The sequence below is a fragment of the Mustela erminea genome, chromosome 9 (genome assembly GCF_009829155.1).
Source record: "Mustela erminea isolate mMusErm1 chromosome 9, mMusErm1.Pri, whole genome shotgun sequence".
NCBI classification, from domain to species: Eukaryota; Metazoa; Chordata; class Mammalia; order Carnivora; family Mustelidae; genus Mustela; species Mustela erminea.
This window is the reverse complement of record NC_045622.1, coordinates 104,349,662-104,367,674: the sequence shown is the minus strand read 5'-3', so window position 1 is coordinate 104,367,674 and position 18,013 is coordinate 104,349,662. Positions and strand designations below refer to the sequence as shown.

Genomic DNA, 18,013 nt, shown 5'->3' with positions numbered 1-18,013 from the left:
GCCCTTATTGTTAGTCTTCAATGAGGCCATGGGCTAGGGAGGGGGGACAAGCCACCAACATTTAACAACACATACTCTCTGGGGGCGGCGGGCCCCACTGTTAGCTAGGCCAGCACTGGAGTTCAGGGGAGCAGAAGAAAGGCTTCGTAGCGGAACGGCCCATGTGGGGCCCAAAGGAGAGGCAGGGATTGGAGAGGGGAGGCGAGGGGCCTGGGCTCACACCTGGTTCCCCGTCTCCCTGCCACGTGTCCTCCCTGAGCCTCCTGTAAGCCAGAGAGGCGAAAGAGTGTGCAAGAACGCACCATGCCCGGTTCGGTCCCCCAGGTTCCTAAAATGAAAACCATTATTATTACTACCACGTTGTGGCTGAGCAAAGGCTCCCAGACACAGAAGTCCTGGGGTCTGCTTGGACCCCCAGACCTGAGAGAGTCTGACAAAAGCCAGGCTCTGTCCCTAGGGGTGAAGGGCATGAGGACCAGAGCAGCAGCCCCATAGCGCTCAGCCCGCCATGTGGCCGGCCCAGCAGGAGCAGCCGTGTGCTCAAAAGTACAGAGTGAATGGGGTATAATGAAGGCACATCAATAATAAATGAACCTCCAGTAAGTCCAGGAACATCAATCATAAATTAATTAAATGGCTTCAGGAGAGGCGACGACAAGGGGCTTTCTCGGGATGAATGAGAAGCGCTGTCCTGCCTCCCCTTCCCCAGCCCCCGGCAGAGCAGGCCCTGCGGCCAGGAGCATCTCGGGGAGCGGGGAGTGGCGGCCCCCGGAACACAGGTGAAGGCAAGCCCCGCTCTCCTCCCACCTGCCCCCCGGCTCAGAGAACTCACAAACGCTGCAAGGGTTTTGATGAAACTTCCCAGAATAGTAACCTCCTGGGCTGAACTCAGGCAGGCGAAATTTCAAGGGGTAATTTGGTGAGAAAATGATCAAACGCCTGGAAATAAATGCCAGGAACACTGGAACCCCCTCAATGGGTCCTCAGGGATGAGAACAGCCTTGCAGGCAGAACAACCAGCCTCACAGGGGTCCCTGAGAGCCTCTCCTCCTGCTCCCAGGCGGGAACAGACAGGAATCAAGACAACTGAAAGGCACATGTAGGGAAATGCATCCTGGGCCAAGACTCGGGGGCCCAGCTCTGATCCGCGGCCTGGCCTCCAGGCCTGTCCCTGGGCCCACCCTCACTGACCAAACTGACAGATCTCTCGGCTTCTATCTCCCCTCCGCAATCAGGGAGGCTGGTCCTTCCCTTTTCCTCTGTAGGGCCCTCCATACCTGGGAACTGTCCTAGCGCCAGCTGGCTTCCTTCCACCCGGCACCTGCTGCCAGACGTCTATGGAGGGTGGGGGGTACCTACCTGCCCCTACCCTCTCCCTCAGAACACTTCGGTGCCTCCCCATGTCTTCCACAGACCCAACCCACACCCCTGCTGTCACGCTCCCGGGGACCCAGCTCCAAGTCACTTTGCCAACCCTAGCCTCCCCTGCTTCCATATTGTGCCCCCTACACTCAGGCCAGACCACAGCCCGCCAGCGCCTCACATTTCCAGCCACGTCTCCCATTGCTGCCACTTCCTCCACCATCACCTGGATGGCCCAGATTAAAGGCCATTGCCACCCAAGTCTCTGCTGATCTCCCTCGTTCAAGTTCCTCACTCTCCTTTGACCTCTAGTGGCCCCTCTCCTGGAATTGCCGCAGAGACCTTCACCTCCCTAACTTCTCAATAGGCTTTGAATGCCTGGAGGCAGAGTCTGTATCTTACAGGCTCTGGGGTGCCGAATTCTTCTCTGTGGCCCCACTGAACCCAAATCACGGCAGGTGCTCGAGAGAAGACTACTGATGAATTCCAAGTGGAAACTGTCCTCAGGGGTCCTGACATTACTCTGGTGCAGGATTCTATTGACAGATAAGCAAGATTCTATCCACGCCAAGGGTTGGGTGGAGCTACCTTCTCATCAAGAGAAAGGTCATGACCTACGACATCTTCCTCGGTACCAACGTATGCAGATCATGATGTAACTGCTTTTCTGTAGAAAACATTCTGACTATAAGAGCATTGTGTGTGTGTGTGTGTGTGTGTGTGTGTGTTCTTGTTTCCAGCATGATCTTTCCTCTCACCAGACTTTACTAGGTTGTGGAATTCTTCCAACCACCCTGGTTGGAGGTTTTATTGTCCCCATCTTAGATGACAAGACTGAGGTATAGAGAGGAACCAGGATTCGAATCCGGTTCTGGCTGACTGCAGAGCCCCAAGTCTTAATGCTCAGAGCTACCAGGCTCTCTTCTGCCACCCAAGCGAACCATCCCCAACTGCCTTCCAGGGCAGCTCGAGCGGGAGCCCGGGAGCGGGCGTGAGTGAGCCCATACCGGCGCTGGAGAGCCACACCTCCAGCTTGGGCTTCCTTCTAAGGAACACGGAGGAAGCAAGAAGGCTCCTCCCGGAGGAATCACAGCCGGAGACGTTACCCACCCCCCAGCTGGAAGGCACCCCCACCCCTGCTCCCACTGTTCTCTCCTGCTCCGTGGAGACCAGCAACGCCCTGCTCCTCACACCCACTGACACCGGGCCAGCCAGACACAGGAGCCCACAAGTTCCCACACCAACAGCTCCACACCCCCTCAGCCCTCACTTCCCACAGACAGCTACGGACACACGCGGCTCCACACACGTGCGGTCCCCGGGCAGCCCCACCCCTGCTCCTCTCAGCCACCTGCCCCGGCTGTGGGCGGGGCTGTGGGCGGGGCTGGGGCGGGGCTGGGGCGGGGCTGGGGCGTGCCGCCAAACACCCTCACCTGTGGCCACAGACTCCCCTCCACCTCCACGGCCAGGGTCCCCAGGGGTCCTGCCTGCCGTCTCCTGGGTCTTCCTAACCTACACGCACACTCCCCAGTCCGCCCCAGAGAGATCCAGCCCAGTCGGAGTCGGCATCAGAAAGGAAATTTGAAAATCAAGATGAACGGTTTTCAGCCTTGCCCGCTGGGGAGGTAACCACATCCGGCAATGTCCCAGGCTGGCTCGGTGGTTCTAAAAGATTTATCTTCCTCTGACCACACGCTCATTGATGTCTCCCCCAGCGCTCCTTGCTCAGTCCACTAGCGCGTAACGGAAAGCTGTTCCAGGGGGAAGCTGCACTCAGGTGGGGCGCTGAGCCAACAGGTGATTCAGCCCGAGGCCCCCCTCGGGTCCCTGGCAGGAGGGTTGGGGGAGGAGTGGCTTCCAGCGACAGGCGGTGCCTTTGGCCGTGGCCGGCTGGCCTGGCACTCTCAGCCCTGGTCCAGAATCCTCTGTCCAGAGATGCCCGATTCCCTGGCACCCCGAAGCTGAGGAACCGGGCACCACGATGTACGAGGCAGCTGAGGAACGAGGGCTGCCAGAAGCTGACTTAAGCAACTTTTGGAGAAACATGGACAAAGCAATGGAAACGGCACTGAGGACCAGAGTTGAAAACGTCGCAGCTCCTGAGAGCTGCTTGCCCTTGAGGTCCGTGCCTGTGGGACTGGCCCCCTGACCCAGCTGGGATCTGCTCAAAAGCAGCATCTGTGCCCCAGGACAAGGGCTGGTGACCTGGCTGGACTCCCCACAGGCTCGTACCCTGAAGACTCAGAAGAAAGCTCAGCTCTGCTTTTGGGGAATAGACGCCAACTCCTCCCTGTCTCCTAGCTGCCCCTCCTACCACCCCGCTCCACTGTGCAGAGTCCCAGCACCGCAAGCAGATGGCAAGGGGCGGCTGCAAAGGGCTCTGAAAGCCCAAGACCATAAGGCTGAGCCACAAATCAAAGCAAACGGGCCGGGCCGAGGTGTGGAGGGCGAGCTGAGGACCGTGAGTGCTGAATATTCACAACGGAGAGGCCCCAGGCATACCTCCTCACTGGCTTACCCTGTGGAAAGCTCCCCAGGCAGGAGCTGAAGTGTGGGCCACTCCCAGGGGAGGCAGACAAGGGCGCTGCAGGGAGCCTGTGAGACTGGCCTCGGACCCCTCCCACCAGCCTGGGAAGGCCTGTGTCCACCCAGCAGCCACGGGGCAGGGTGAGTCCCACAGCGTGGAAAAGGCGGCTCACCATCCCAGGTCTGGCGGAGCTGTGGCCTCCTTCTACCCATGAGGCTTGACACTGCAGCCTGGACGTGGGGCAAAAACCTTCTGCCTCATGGAGCAAGCAGGAGCTTGGGTTGCTGGCTAACACAGTCCCTCGCGTGGAGGGCTTGAGCAGTGGGCCTGAACCCGTGGGGTCTGCTGTCAGGAACCAGGCCCCTGGAGGCAGGAGGCAAAGCAATCCGCAGCCTCTCTCACCTTCTCCATGTGGGAAGGCCCTTCAGACAAGTGGGGCCATGTGGGGTGAGACGTCCTGGGGAATCTGCGCCACACCCCTCAGAGAGTGCCCATATTCCCCTTCTCCTTGTCCCCGTGTCCCCTGGCACCCCCCAGTGCCCCAGCCTCTCTGGCTGGCCCACCCGGCCCTTGTGTCCACTCTGTGGCTCTGACCCCCTTTGTTTTCTGCTGGCCACAGCCCCCAGAACGCTGATGCGACGCTCCCTGCCCCCATCCTCAGAACCCGGAGCCAAAGGAAATTCTCAAGAGAGGACACACACATTTCCAAGTCTCCCTGCCACACGGGTCCCCCAGATCAGTCAACCACAGACACGTCCCGGCCCTATGCGGCCACGAGGTGCATCTGCAGCGCAAGCGAAGGCTTCCTCTTGCTCGGGCCGCTCCTGCAGGACAGACAGCACCGTTGCTGCGGCCACGCGCTCGGGACCGTCCTCGGGAGACCTGGGGCCTGGTTCCAGCTCAGCAGCTGACTCACAGTGTCAACAGATCCCACTTTTCCCCCACCAGGAGCCTTTACACTCAGGGCCTCTAATTCCCTGTGACAGGCGCTGGACCTTCCGGCTGCCTTCCTCCCCAGTCACATTCCAGGCCTCCGCTTCCAGCGCCTCCCACCCTGGTCACCCTACCTGGTGAGGATCCCTGACCTTTGCTCAGCCTTTCACTGTTTCCATGAGCACCATCTCCTTTCCTCCTCCGCGACCACTTGGTGACACGGATCTGAGAGGTAAAGTCACCCGCCCAAGGTCACACAGCTGAGACAGGAGTGTCAGTCCTCTGGCTCCATGTGCACCAGACGACACGCCAGCTTTAAGGAATCTCAGCAACGTCTCCAAGCGCCCACCTTAGCAAACGAGACCACCCTAATCTCCCACACCCTCTGCATCGTGCTTCTGGACTCCTAAAGGCCTTCCCCAGGCCCGGCCCAAGTTCACCCCATGGATTCTTCTACCCCGTTTCCACTGCCCCCCAGAGAGCCACAAAGTCCTAAAGATGTCTCCCGCATCCAAAGACTTCCCTGGAGCTCTGCACATTGCCCCTCTACGAGGTAGACACCACGTGATGCTGAGTGAGACCCTCACCCAAAGCTTCCCAAAAGACCGGTGGGAGCAGATGCATCCTGGCACACGCCCACTGGGTGCAGTGTCATCTTTCAAGTACCCCCCCACCTCCAGCCCTGCAACAATCCTCGGGACCCAAAGGCTTCCAAGCATCAAAGAAGAGAGGCAACTCTCAGATACCCCGGAGCGAACCATCAACCCAAAGTGAAGACGGGTCCAGACAGGACAGGCAGATGGTGTACCACCTTTCCCCGTGTTCTGACACAGGTCACCGCTCAGTCCTGCACATTCCTCGTGACCCATGTTCAAGTATAGTGATCATGGCGGAGAACCATCCCCTCCCTTCCTCCTTCTCTGAAGCCAGATGAACACATGAGCCCAGGACAATGCTAGTACCTGGTCAGGTTTCCATCTGGGTCACCGTTGGTTCCTCGTGGTAGAAGCACCTCCTGGCATCTCTCTTTCAGATCCATTATAAAGGACACCAGTACCTGCTCCCAGCCTTTCTCCTTCCTCAGTCCGGTGGACCGAGGCCATGCCCCTCATCATCACTAACGTGGCAGGATGGACATTTACCCTTCCCATCCACCAGGCTCTGGGAGCCACGGAGTTTCCCGGCACCATAGGGTGCCAAGGCCATCTCTCACAGTCACACCAGGAACTCCTGTCACGCTGAGGACACCAATTCTCCAAGTCCAAGTGCCGTCACGCCAGACCATGTCAGGCCAGAACCATCCAACACCCTAGCACCCATTCCAGGTGCACCGCCACACGCCTACGAACTGGCCACTGTCACCCCGAATCAGTCTTAGTGCTGTGCCCACCACCTACCTGCACGGAGGGCGGCACCGCCTTACACCTGGGCGGCCACCACCACACCAGGGTGGGGGTGAGTCTTCTGACACCCGTGCCAGGGAAACCACGCTGCCTGTGCCAGCCCCACGCTGCCCACGCCCGCGCCACGGGTGTCACCATCCCCGCACCGGTGCCAGGAGCTCCATGGATCTCACACCTGCCTCCGGCGCTCGTGGCAGCCGCACCTCTGCCGGTGGACCCGTCGGGTCGGCCACCGCGCGCCCTGGACACTGCCCAGCCCGTCGCGCCGCTCGCACAGCGCCCGCGCCCGGGGCCCGGCCCGCCGTGCCGCGCCCGCTGCCCCCCTTACCTCCCGCCCTCCGCAGGGCTCGGCCCGCCGCCGCCGCCGCGACCGCCACCTCCATCCTGGGCTCCCCAAGGCCCCGATTCACTAACGCCGCTTCCGCAGGGCGCCGGCGCCGGCGCGAAGGCCGCCTCCGCCCCCCGGGGGACGCTGCGTCCTTTACGTAAACCCCTCTCCGCCGCCAGCGGTGACCATGGCGACGGTCGTGGGGCGGCAGCGCCCCCTGGTGCCAGGGAGGGGAGCGGCGCCGAGGCCGGGGCGAGCCGAGCCCTTCCGCAGGCGCTGGCCCGCGGCGTGGGGGCGGTGGGCTCTGGGCTCGGACTGCAGCTGGGGCTCCGTAGGCGGCCAGAGGGGGCAGGACCCGCCGTGCAGCACGCGGGGAAGGGAACGCCTGGGTCCACCTCCTTCGGGCCCCGCGTGACCGGGTTTAGCGTGGGAGAGGTAAAAAAGCAAGTAGGATCACTGGAGAACTGGTTCATTTAGGGGGAGGAAAGAGAGAGATGGGTTCCACCTCCTCGGGGTGATTGAGTGGTCCGTGTGAGGTCGGAACACTCCATCACTTGTGTCCTGCCCCCATTCCTCATCCCCCCAGTGCCCAGCATCCTGCCTGGCATCCAAAGGAGCCTTTCGTCAATTGTGAATTCCTGGTAAATGAAGAAAATCTCCCCTCCTATTTGGCCTCACACACACACATACCCATTCATTCAAGCTAAATTACTTAACACACCTTCCCTCAGAGCTACTCTTGGTCCCCGAGTGCTAATAAGGGTGGGGAGTGGGGAGAGGGAGGGGGCAGAGAGAAGCAGAAGCCAGTCCCTGCCCTCAGGAAGCTCAGTGTACAGGGGGGACAGCCTCAGTTCAGGTGTTTGTGGGTGGGAGCTAAGCAGAGAGGGCTCCTTACAAGGGACACTTGTAAGCAAGCCTCGGGGGAGGGAGTTGGGTCTGGAGGACTGGATGACCCAATTGGGTCTCAAAGGTCCAGTAGAAATTCTTCAGAGGCAGAAAGGGGAGTAATGCGTTTCTGCAGGGGAAAGGCCTCTGAAGTGTTTCCTGGGCCCTGGAAAGTGTTTCCCATCCCAGGAAAACAGGGTGATTGGCTGTGGCTCAGTGCAAAGCCACAGTGGAGAAGAAGCAGCTGTAAGGGGGTCTGATGTGAAGAATCAGCCTGAAAATGACCTGGACACTCAGGTCTGAAGACTGAGTCCAGAGCAGAAGCTATTTCTAGAGGGAATTCTGTGTCACTTGTTATTCTGAAGGCAAACTCCAGCTTAGGTAAAGAAAGAAAGAAAAAGAGAGAATGGGATGGGTGGGGGGACAAATATTGGGGTGGGGTTCCTGAGAGGACTCAAGGAAATGTTGCACACACACACACACACACACACACACACACACACACAAGACACCCAGCCTCAGGAAGGGCAAGAATCAGGGCAGCTATAAAGACTGACTGTATCACCAACGGTTTAGGAACCTTTACCAGAACCTTGTAATTAATCAGAATCCAAACTGCCAAATGTACTGTGTCTTGGTTCCAAGTTCTAGATTCCCAGAAGAAAGAATCCTACTGGTCCACCTTGGACCATTGTCGATCGTAGTAACTACACTCCACCCCTTGGCTGCCCTGTGCATACAAATTCACATGCAACCACACACACACACATACACACCCTTCTTCCATTTATCCAACCGAACTCCAATATTCCATGGTCAGGGTCATGATTGAGATCCAAGTCCAAGATTTTCAAGGCGATGTCCGTTTCTCCTCAAGTCTACTCTCCTCAAGTGAGTCCGTCTGGGCATCTCACAACTGAATTAAAGGGTACCTTTAACCACCAACAACCTGTTTTTTCAGTTTTCCTGATTGAAGTGTATCATTGACTCCATCTGGACTGTGTTAGAAATGCAGACTCTCAGGCTCAAGGATCTAAGCAGGTTAAGATCCCCAGGCAATTTGTGTGTACATTAAAGTTTGATATAAATATAACTTTGACTTAACTGTTGTTATAAATATTGGGGGGAAGGAAAAGGAAAGATATGAAAAATATTTTTTTAATTGCGATCATTCCTATTTAAAAAGAAATGGAGGGAGGGCTTAATGATTTCATCCTCAGCGACTCTAGTAACCAGGAAGAAAACCCAAGGAGGGGGCGGAACTCTTTATTTTTGCAACAGTTGCAAACTCCTAAAAGGTGTTTATGACTTCTGTCCTCTGACTCCTTATTTCACGTTCCACTGGCCTCCCGCCTGGGTCTTCCTTAGTCAGGGCTCTTCTCCTGGTGGACTGACCTCCTGGTCTTCATCCTTGGGGGCCGGAGCCATTGGTGATCCCAGCGGTAAAGCATCACGACATGCTTCCATCTACATTTACCACTGGGCAGGATGATGTAGGAGATGCTCCTTGGGGACCCTTGGTTCCACCCCTACACCCTCTCCGTGTGTGTGTGTGTGTGTGTGTGTCTGATTAAGATCCCCAAATGGCCAGGTGGCGGTCTCAATTTCCAATTCAATGGAGCGATGATGGTGCCTCCTGGTAGAACTGTTCCTTCCTTCAGTTCTAAAGACAATCAAAACCCAGAGCTGTCTGAACAGGAAGCAGACAGAAGGCATTCTGGTGATGGCGAGAGTCACCACCATTATTTCCACCCCCACTTCTGGGACCTTTTGGAAGATGCATACCAGAACAGGTGTCTGCTTCACCAGCACGTATTCCCTAGGGGCCTGGCCTGGTCCAGCTGCCAAGTTGAACTTTCTCTGCTCCAATGCCCTGCTTGCCCTTTCCCGTGAGTGCCTTCAGGCCCAATCCTGACAGTTTGCGCAGGTGTCTTTGGAGACAGCCACCAGCACTGTGAGCAGACCGAAGCCAGGAATGGGGGAGGAGGACAACAGTGAGGCTGCCAGAAGGGGCCATAAGCCACAGACTGGTCCTGGTCCAGCTGCCAGCCTGTGTTCTCTCAGCTCGGTGCCAAATTCCCACTCTGGCCTCAGTTTCCCTCTGGGTCCCAGTGGGGATAATAACATGGCTCCTCCTCCCAGGGGGGCTGTGCAGATTAACTAATTAATGAGTGTGACATCGTCTGCTTCCACAAAGGGGTTGATTAAATGCTGAGTGTTGTTATTAGAGCCACGGAGGGTGTGTGACAGGCAGCGTCGACTGGAGACCGATCTGCTCCCCTCGCCTCCTTCCCACCCCCTTCCTCCGTCTGCCCTGTGCTCTGCAAGCTGAACATTTTGCAAGACAAAACCAAGATGATTTTTGGCACCCCAAAGGCATCGTATAACTTTTGCACATTTCCCCTGTACTGGAATGTGAGTCATGGCCGAGCTCCACAGCGTCATCTGTCGCCGACAGCTGGCACAGCTGGGCCCTGCCCCAGACTCTCAGCTCCCAGCAGCTGCAGAATGGGATGGCTGGGCCAGCGATTGCATCAGGGCAGAGCTGCCAGCAGGAAGACAACTGCAGCATTCTGGAGCTGGGCAGCAAGCCCCCGATTGCACTGTCCTATGGCACGGGGGACTCAGTGACCACCTTTCCTCACAGCCTGAGGGAGGGAGGGCCAGCACATGGGCTTAAGGCTGGGGGGACTCAAAGCATGCAGGGTTTTAAAGTATAGAGTATCTGCTCATGGCTGCAAAAGATCCAATGACTCTATTTTAGCTTAGAGGCAGGATATAGGATAACTGGATGAAATCACAGCTCAGGGGCATGGTGACTTTAGCTCTAGCTTGTTCCCAGGTACAGAAGTCCAGAGAGGCCCCTAAGTGTAGTTGTGAATGTGACTGTCCCCATAGCCGTTGTGAGATGCCAAGTCCCCTTCCCGGAGGCTCCCCGTCCCCCCCACCCCGCCCCCGAGTCTCAGCACCTGTGTTGGGGTGGGAAGGAATCACTTGGTCCCATCACCAGGTAAATAAGCCTGCAGCTGACAACCAAGGGGAATATTGTTTACCCAAATAGCACGAACTCAGCCTGCCTGGGGAGGTGAGAGAAAAGCTCTGGGGAGGCTGAGCTGTCAGACTCCCACAGGGAGAGAAATGAGCTGGTTGTGAGGACCAAGGAATGCATGTGAATTGGGGTTTAGGGCACCTGGACCCAGTTTGGGATTATCTGGGGCCCCTACTGGCAGGATTTCAGCCCTTGTTCCCTCTGTAAACTGCTGCTCTCCCTTCCTTCTTGTTCGTCCTGCTATGAAATACAGGAATGGGTCATGCGGGCAAATAGCCTGGAAGTGGGGGCTAAACCACCCAGGGGTTAAAAGGCCAGCCACCACTGGGATGTGCTGAGGTCCTGTGCAAGAAGCAATTTGTAAAAGAAGGAGAAGAAGAAGGAGGAGGAGGAGGAGGAGGAGGAGGAGGAGAAGAAGAAGAAGAAGAAGCAGCAGCAAGTTGTTCCCGAAGAGCGGAGCCTGCAAGTCCATACCTTTTACCTGAGCAAGCGCAGTTTGCAGTGTCAACAAACCCACACAGTAGGGGTGGAGATGCTGAAGGAGGCGATGGTGAAGGTGGTTTGGGTGAAGGTGATAGGGAGGAAAAGGAGGACTGATGGCTTCCAAGGGGAAGGACTAGGAGGCTTTTCTATTCTTGCCTCATCCTCCATTCACGTGGGTATCACCAGCATTTTGACTGTAATTCCCAGAGGATTGGGGGATCCTTGCATCTCATTAAACCAGCCTGTTTGTAAGTGTCTGCTCCCTGATGGGTATTGTAGTAACTAGTTTTTCTCCTTGGGGCACTGGGGAACTATAGGAGTGTAAACAGATATCTCAGGGGAAAGATTGCGTGCTTACTGACTAGGGCAACTCATCTGCACTTTCTGGACACAAATAACAATAGAAGAGAATCTGTCCTCACCCTCACCCGGCAACTCATTCTCCCAACTGCCTCTTCACCCGTCCATCTTGCCACTCACCTACTCATCCACTCACCCACTCTTCCACCCAGTCTGTCCATTACCACCTACCTACCCACCCATCCATCCACCCGTCCATCCAGCCAGCCAGCCGTCCAGCCATCCATCCATCCACCCATCCATCCATCCATCCACCCATCCATCCATCCATCTATCCATCCACCCACCCATCCATCCATCCATCCATCCATCCATCCACCCATCCATCCACCTGTCCATCCATCCATCCATCCCTCCACCCATCCATCCATCCATCCATCCACCCATCCACCCATCCACCCATCCAGCCAGCCAGCCAGCCAGCCGTCCAGCCATCCATCCATCCACCCATCCATCCATCCATCCACCCATCCATCCATCCATCTATCCATCCACCCACCCATCCATCCATCCATCCATCCACCCATCCATCCACCTGTCCATCCATCCATCCATCCACCCGTCCATCCATCCATCCATCCCTCCACCCATCCATCCATCCATCCATCCACCCATCCACCCATCCAGCCAGCCAGCCAGCCAGCCGTCCATCCATCCATCTATCCATCCGTCCATCTCCATCCATCCATCCATCTATCCATTCATCCACCCGTCCATCCATCCAACCAGCCAGCCAGCCGTCCATCCATCCATCCACCCGTCCATCCATCCATCCATCCACCCGTCCATCCATCCATCTATCCATCCATCCAGCCGTCCATCCATCCATCCAACCACCCACTCCTCTATCAACCCACACAATCCATCTACTCATCTATCCTTCCACCATCCACCCATCCACACAGCTGTCCATCAGCCCTTTTCTACATCCTCCCATCCATTTATCCAACTATGTCCTAAATCAGGTCTTTTTGGTTCCTCCTTCTAACTGTTTGAAACTACCCACTTCTATCCATTTCTACCACCCAGTCTAGGACATGTTTGTTCCTCTTCAGGGCAGCTGCAAAAGGTTCCTCTCTGCTCTGACTGCTCATCTATTTTCTATCCAATAAATAGAGTGACCTTTTCTAAATGGACATCAGACTATGTCATGTGATTTCTTAAAATCTTGCTGTGGTTTCCTATTGCTCTTAAAATATATACCCCCCCCCCTTTTTTGGCGTTTACAGCAAAATGTATAGCTTGCAGAAGATGCAGAATATTTCCAATTCCTGGTGTGCTCAATACCCACCCATGCCACCCAGAAGTAATCACTATTCGGACCTCTATGTCATAGACTGGTTTTGTCTGTTCCTGAATTCTTACAAATGGAATCATTTTTTAAAGGGACTTATTTATGGGGTGCCTGGGTGGCTCAGTCAATTAAGTAAGCAACTGCCTTTGGCTTAGGTCACGATCCCAGGGTCCTGGGATCAAGCCCCGCTTCGAGCTCCCTGCTCAGCAGGGAGCCAGCTTCTCCCCCGCCTGCCTGTCCCCCTGCTTATGCTTACTCTCTCCCTCTCTCTATCTCTCTCTCTGTCTGTGTCAAGTAAATAAAAAATAATCTTTAAAAAAAATTTTTAAAGTTCTTTATTTATTTGAGAGAGAGTGAAAGATTTCGGCGGGGAGGGCAGAGGGAGAGAGAATTTCAAGCAGACACCAAGCTGAGCCTAGACCTGGATATGAGGATTGGTCCCACTAACCTGAGATCCCAAGCCAAAACCAAGAGTCGGGTGCTCAACTAACCGCACCAGCCAGGCGCACCCCTTACAAATGGAATCATATACAGATGGTCCTCAGCTTACCATGGTTCAATTTAAGATTATTCAACTTTATGATAGTGCAAAAGCAATACACAGTCAGTAGAAACCATACTTCAAGTCTCCAATTTTGATATTTTCCTAAGCTACCGACACTCAGTGCGACCCTCTCTTGTGATGCTGGGGACTATTCGATAAATTACATGAGGAAGGCAAGTTTCCTACAAAATAGGCTTTGCATGAGAGGATTTTGCCCAAAATGGGAGCTAATGTCAGTGTTAATGATATTTTCAGTTTATGTTGGGTTTATTGGGCATAACCCCGCCGTAAGTCAAGGAAGATCAGTAGTACATACTCTGTTCTGTCTGGCTTCTTCTGCTCAACATTAAGTCTGTGAGATTAATCCATGTTATTGTGAATCAGTAGCTCATTCTTTTTCTTTTTATTACTGTGTAATATTTCATTGGGTAACTATCCTGTGATTTTTTTTTCTCTTCTGCAATTGATGGATATGTGGTCTCTTCCAGTTTGGGGCTCTAAGGAATAAGGCTGCTAAGAATATTCTTGTACAAGTCTTTTGGTGGACATGATGCTTATTTCTCTTGGACAGTGTGATGGGTTGAATTATGGTCCTCCAGTGACATCACATCCTAATTCCCAGAGGCTGTGAATGAGTTAGATTACATGACAAAGGGGGAAATTAAGGCAGAGGATAGAATTAGGTTTGCTAATCAGCTGACCTTGAGATGGGGAGATGATCCTGGATTATCTGGGTGAGTCTACTGGTAATTATAAGGGTGTCCTTGTAAGTAGAAAAGGAAAGTCCAATGAGTGAAGCAGAGAGATGGCAGCAAGAGAAAGACTTGAAGAGCCATTGCTGGCTTTGAAGATGAATCAAGGAATGAGGATGGCCTCTAAGAGCTGGGAAAGGCAAGGAAATGGATCTTCACCCCCCTGGAGCTTCCAGCCCTGCTGGCACCTCTATTTTAGCCCAGTGAGGCCCATTTTGGACTTCTGACATTCAGAACTATAAGATAGTAGATTCGTTTTTACTTTAACCCACCAAATTTGTGGCAATGTGCTATCACAGTGATAGGAAATTCTTACAGATGGTTGCGCAGATGTGGAATTGCTAGGTTCTAGGATGGGCTAACGACTCAAATTCCTCTCACGGTCCCCACCACCCAGCACGTCTGGTCCTGCCAGCAGGTGCACCCCCGTCTCAAGCCACTATCTGCTCTGTCCTCCATTCTCCGGGCCACATGAGCTACACCAGCCATGCTGTTCCCCAGAGGTCTCTCTGCAAGTGCCTGTCCCACTGCTGGGTGCACCCCCGGCCCTACTCCTTAGATCCAGTGCCCAGAATACGTCCTCGAGGAGGGAGATCAGTTTCCTTAATTGATGTGCTCTTTTGCCATGGCACGTTCCTTTAAGTAATCAAGTCTTGCCACCTCCTCCCCCCAACCCAAACCTTGGTGTGGGCAGACTCTGGGTCACCGCGGTGTCCAGAGCACGTATCTGGTGCATAGTAGGCCCACAGCAACCACCTGCTGAGTGTTGAATGAACACTTTCTGTTTGAGAGGCAGGGAGAGTAGGTGCAGGGAGGAAGACAAAGAGGAGGAGGAGGGGAGAGGCAAGAAGACAGAAGGAGAGAGAGAGGCATACACCTCGGAGACCACCGGCCCATGTTCGGCCCTCTGCTATGGTCCGGTTGCCAGTAACCCCAGGGCAAGAAGACTCTTGAAACACTTTTCATGCGGATCAGACCCCCAGGAGGGGAATAATCAAATGATCTCTTTGTGAGAAAGGCCCTGTATCCCTTTACAGACAAGACAGCTCGATGATGCCTTCCCAGGGACCTGTGACTCATGCTCACTGCCTTGGAAACAGTCGGCCTGGCCCCCGAGGCAGGAGGGATTTATAAGTAGGTGAGGTGACCAAGACTCAGAGAAGAAGAAGGCCGGTGACTTGCCCAAGCCTCCCCTCCCCTACACGTTAGAATCAGAGCAGAGATCCAAAACGGGTTGGTGGTGGGGTGGGGTGGGGTGGGGTGACCAGATTTAGCAAATAGAAAAACCAGATGCCCAATTACATTTGAATTTCAGGTGAGCAACAAATAATTTTTTTAAGACAAATATGCCACAAATATCACACAGACATATACAGAATTACTGCCTTTTATCTGAAATGCAAATACCAGGCATCCTGTATTTGGGGTACTTGGTACCACTAGCCCCCCCCAACCCCCCATCCCTCCTGCCCCACCCCTCCTCAGCCTGCTGTGGGAGATACTGGAAGTCCCTCTAGCCAGAAGCCACCTCTGCCAGACAGACTTCTGGACTAAGAAGCCAGGCAGGGTGAGGGGTGAGCCGGGACTCCTATTTTGACAGGCCTGCCAGCGTGGACTTTGCCCGCTCTCCTGCTGCCTCTGGGAAAGTACAGGCTGGCTAACAAGCTCCCTGCTTCTCCCAGGCAGGAAGGTCAGCAAGCAGGCTTGGGGGCCAAGAAAGCTGGCTCTAAAGTCCAACCCCGCTCCCGCTTTTCTGACTGTTGAGACCCTCTTTGAGACTCAAGCCTCCTAGTCAGGAAAATGGGTCTAATCGAACTGCCCTGGGGAGACAGCGATAAGAATTCCAGGCCCAGTGCGCTCGGCGCATAGTAGGTGCTCAACCAAGGGGCTTTCCCTTTGCACCAGGCTCTTGGGGACAAACGTGAACAGAGTTAGCTGAAACTGCGCACTGGTCCCCAGATCAGACAGACTGATGTCACGCATCCCCTCATGAGGTATGAGTCAGAAGGTGACATCTTTGGTAAATTTACGCCTGACAGCGGCTTCCTAATGGGCTCCAAAGTCGCTTTCAGAGACTTCCCTGCCTTTTGAAGTCGGTGTCCAGAGGGTAGGCAAGCTTCTGCTCCATAGGACACTGGAGGCAGGTTTGCTATGGGTCTCCCTGGGAGAGAGAACCTGGGGACAGAACCAGCCAGACTACAGCCTCTGGGGCCCATTGAGGAAACTGCTGGGCTGGATTTGGATCGCAGACCCCCCTCTCCTTCTTAGTTTTTAAAACAACTTTTTAAGGGCACCTGGGTGGCTCAGTCGGTTAAAGCATCCCACTCTCCATTTCAGCTCAAGTCATGATCTCAGGGTCGTTGAGATTGAGCCCCCACCCCGGGGCTGGGCGTGAAGTCCGCTTCTTAAGATTCTCTTTCTCCCTCTTCCTCGGCCCTTCCCCGCCTTTCTTTCTGTTTCTCCCTCTCTCAAAAAACAAAAACAAAAACAAAAATCCATTATTTGTGTATAGCCAACACACAACACAATGTTACATTAGTTTCAGGTGTGCAACATAGTGATTTCACAAGTTTATACCTTACGCTGTGCTCACCCCAAGTCTAGCTGCTGCCATCTGTCATCTGTCACCATCCAATGCTGTGACAATATCACTATGTTCCCTATGCTGTGCCTTCTAGTCCCATCACTTACTCAGTCCGTAACCGTAAGACCTTGTCTCCCAGTCCCTCTCACCCATTTTGCCCATCCCCTCCAGCCCTTCTGAGTCATTAAAAAAAAATCGTGTGCATGCATGCTAAAATGTACGTAACATAAAATTGACGATTTTAACCATTTTAAGTGTACAGTTCCAGGGCACTGAGTGGATTCACACTGCCATGCAATCATTTCAAGAATTTTCTCATCATCCCATCCTGAAACGTTATAACCATTAAGCCCCAAGTCACCATTCAACCACTGCTTTCTGTGTCTATGAATTTAACTGCTTTAGGGACCTCCTACCAGTAGACTCATAAAATATTCGTCTTTTTTGTGACTGGTTCATTTCACTTAGTATAACGTCTTCAAGGTCATACCTATTTTTTAAAGGTTTGTTTTGTTTTGTTTTGTTTTTGGTTTTGTTTTTTAGCGAGGGGTGGACAGGGGCAGAGAGAAAGAGAAAAATCTTAACCAGAGTCCACAGCCAGTGAGGAGCCCGACACGGGGCTCGATCTCACAACCCTGAGATCATGACCTGAGCCAAAATCAAGAGCTTCACTGACTGGGCCACCCAGGTGCCCCAAGGTCATCCTTATGGTAGCAGGTGGCTGGCTCAGTTGGTAGAGCATGCAGCTCTTGATCTAGGGGTCCTGAGTTTGACCCTCACACTGGGTGTAGAAATTGCTTAAACACATAAACTCTAAAAAGAAAAAGAACTGCATCTCTTTTTAAGGCTGAGTAATTTTCCATTGCATTTATAAGCCACATTTCATGCGTCAGTGGGCATTAGGTTGTTTCTACATTTTGGCAATAATAACAAGAAGTATATAACATGGGTGTATTTAGTCAAGTCCCTGTTTACAGCTCTTTGGGGTATGTATTTATGGTAAAAGAGAAACTGATGCATGTTAAAAATTTTAAGAGTTTGAGCAAAAATTGATTTGAATCAGGCAGCATCCAATCTAGCAGATAGAAAGGAGCCTGAGGAGCTGCCCAAAATGAAAGACTTCTGGGGCACCGGGATGACTTAGTGGGTTAAGCATCTGCCTTCAGCTCAGGTCATGATCTCAGGGTCCTGGGATCAAGCCCCGCATCGGGCTTTCTGCTCAGTAGGGAACCTGCTTCTCTCTTTGCCTCTGCCTGTCACTTTGCCCGTTTGTGTACTCTCTCTGTGTCAAATAAGTAAATAAAATCTTAAAAAAATATATGAAAGACGTTTATAGGCAGAAGGGAGTGAACAAGGAAAGTGGATTGGTTACTGCTAAGTTCCTTTCCTCTAGGGGATGGCACGGGGCAGATTCCTAACGAGGGCTGGCCAGGTGAGTCCTTTTTTGTCCCCTTAATTTAATTTAAGTTACTGGACATCCAGTGCAGCCCTGGTTTCAGAAGCAGAATC

General features: G+C 53.8%; 2 protein-coding genes across 3 annotated transcripts in view; one reads left to right on the top strand and one right to left on the bottom strand.

The window, feature by feature from the left end:
• DAGLA (diacylglycerol lipase alpha) overlaps nucleotides 1-6,706 on the bottom strand; it is a 61,810-nt gene extending 55,104 nt beyond the window's left edge. The window contains exon 1 of one of the 2 annotated variants that reach the window (XM_032356946.1): nucleotides 6,554-6,706. The gene's annotated coding sequence lies outside the window, so the exon portion shown is untranslated. Of the gene's footprint in view, nucleotides 1-6,219; nucleotides 6,528-6,553 lie in introns of those variants that run through there. The other variant, XM_032356944.1, reaches the window with a different exon arrangement.
• Nucleotides 3,344-12,105, top strand: LOC116599978 (vegetative cell wall protein gp1-like; the record flags this gene model as incomplete). The annotated part of the gene is given in 8 exon segments (XM_032359913.1): nucleotides 3,344-3,483; nucleotides 3,664-3,823; nucleotides 4,876-4,959; nucleotides 6,148-6,277; nucleotides 6,381-6,988; nucleotides 9,922-10,065; nucleotides 11,586-12,004; nucleotides 12,006-12,105. Coding segments are annotated over 8 exon segments (1,785 nt in total), but the record flags the coding sequence as incomplete, so codon positions are not given.
• Nucleotides 12,106-18,013: the final 5,908 nt, after the last annotated feature.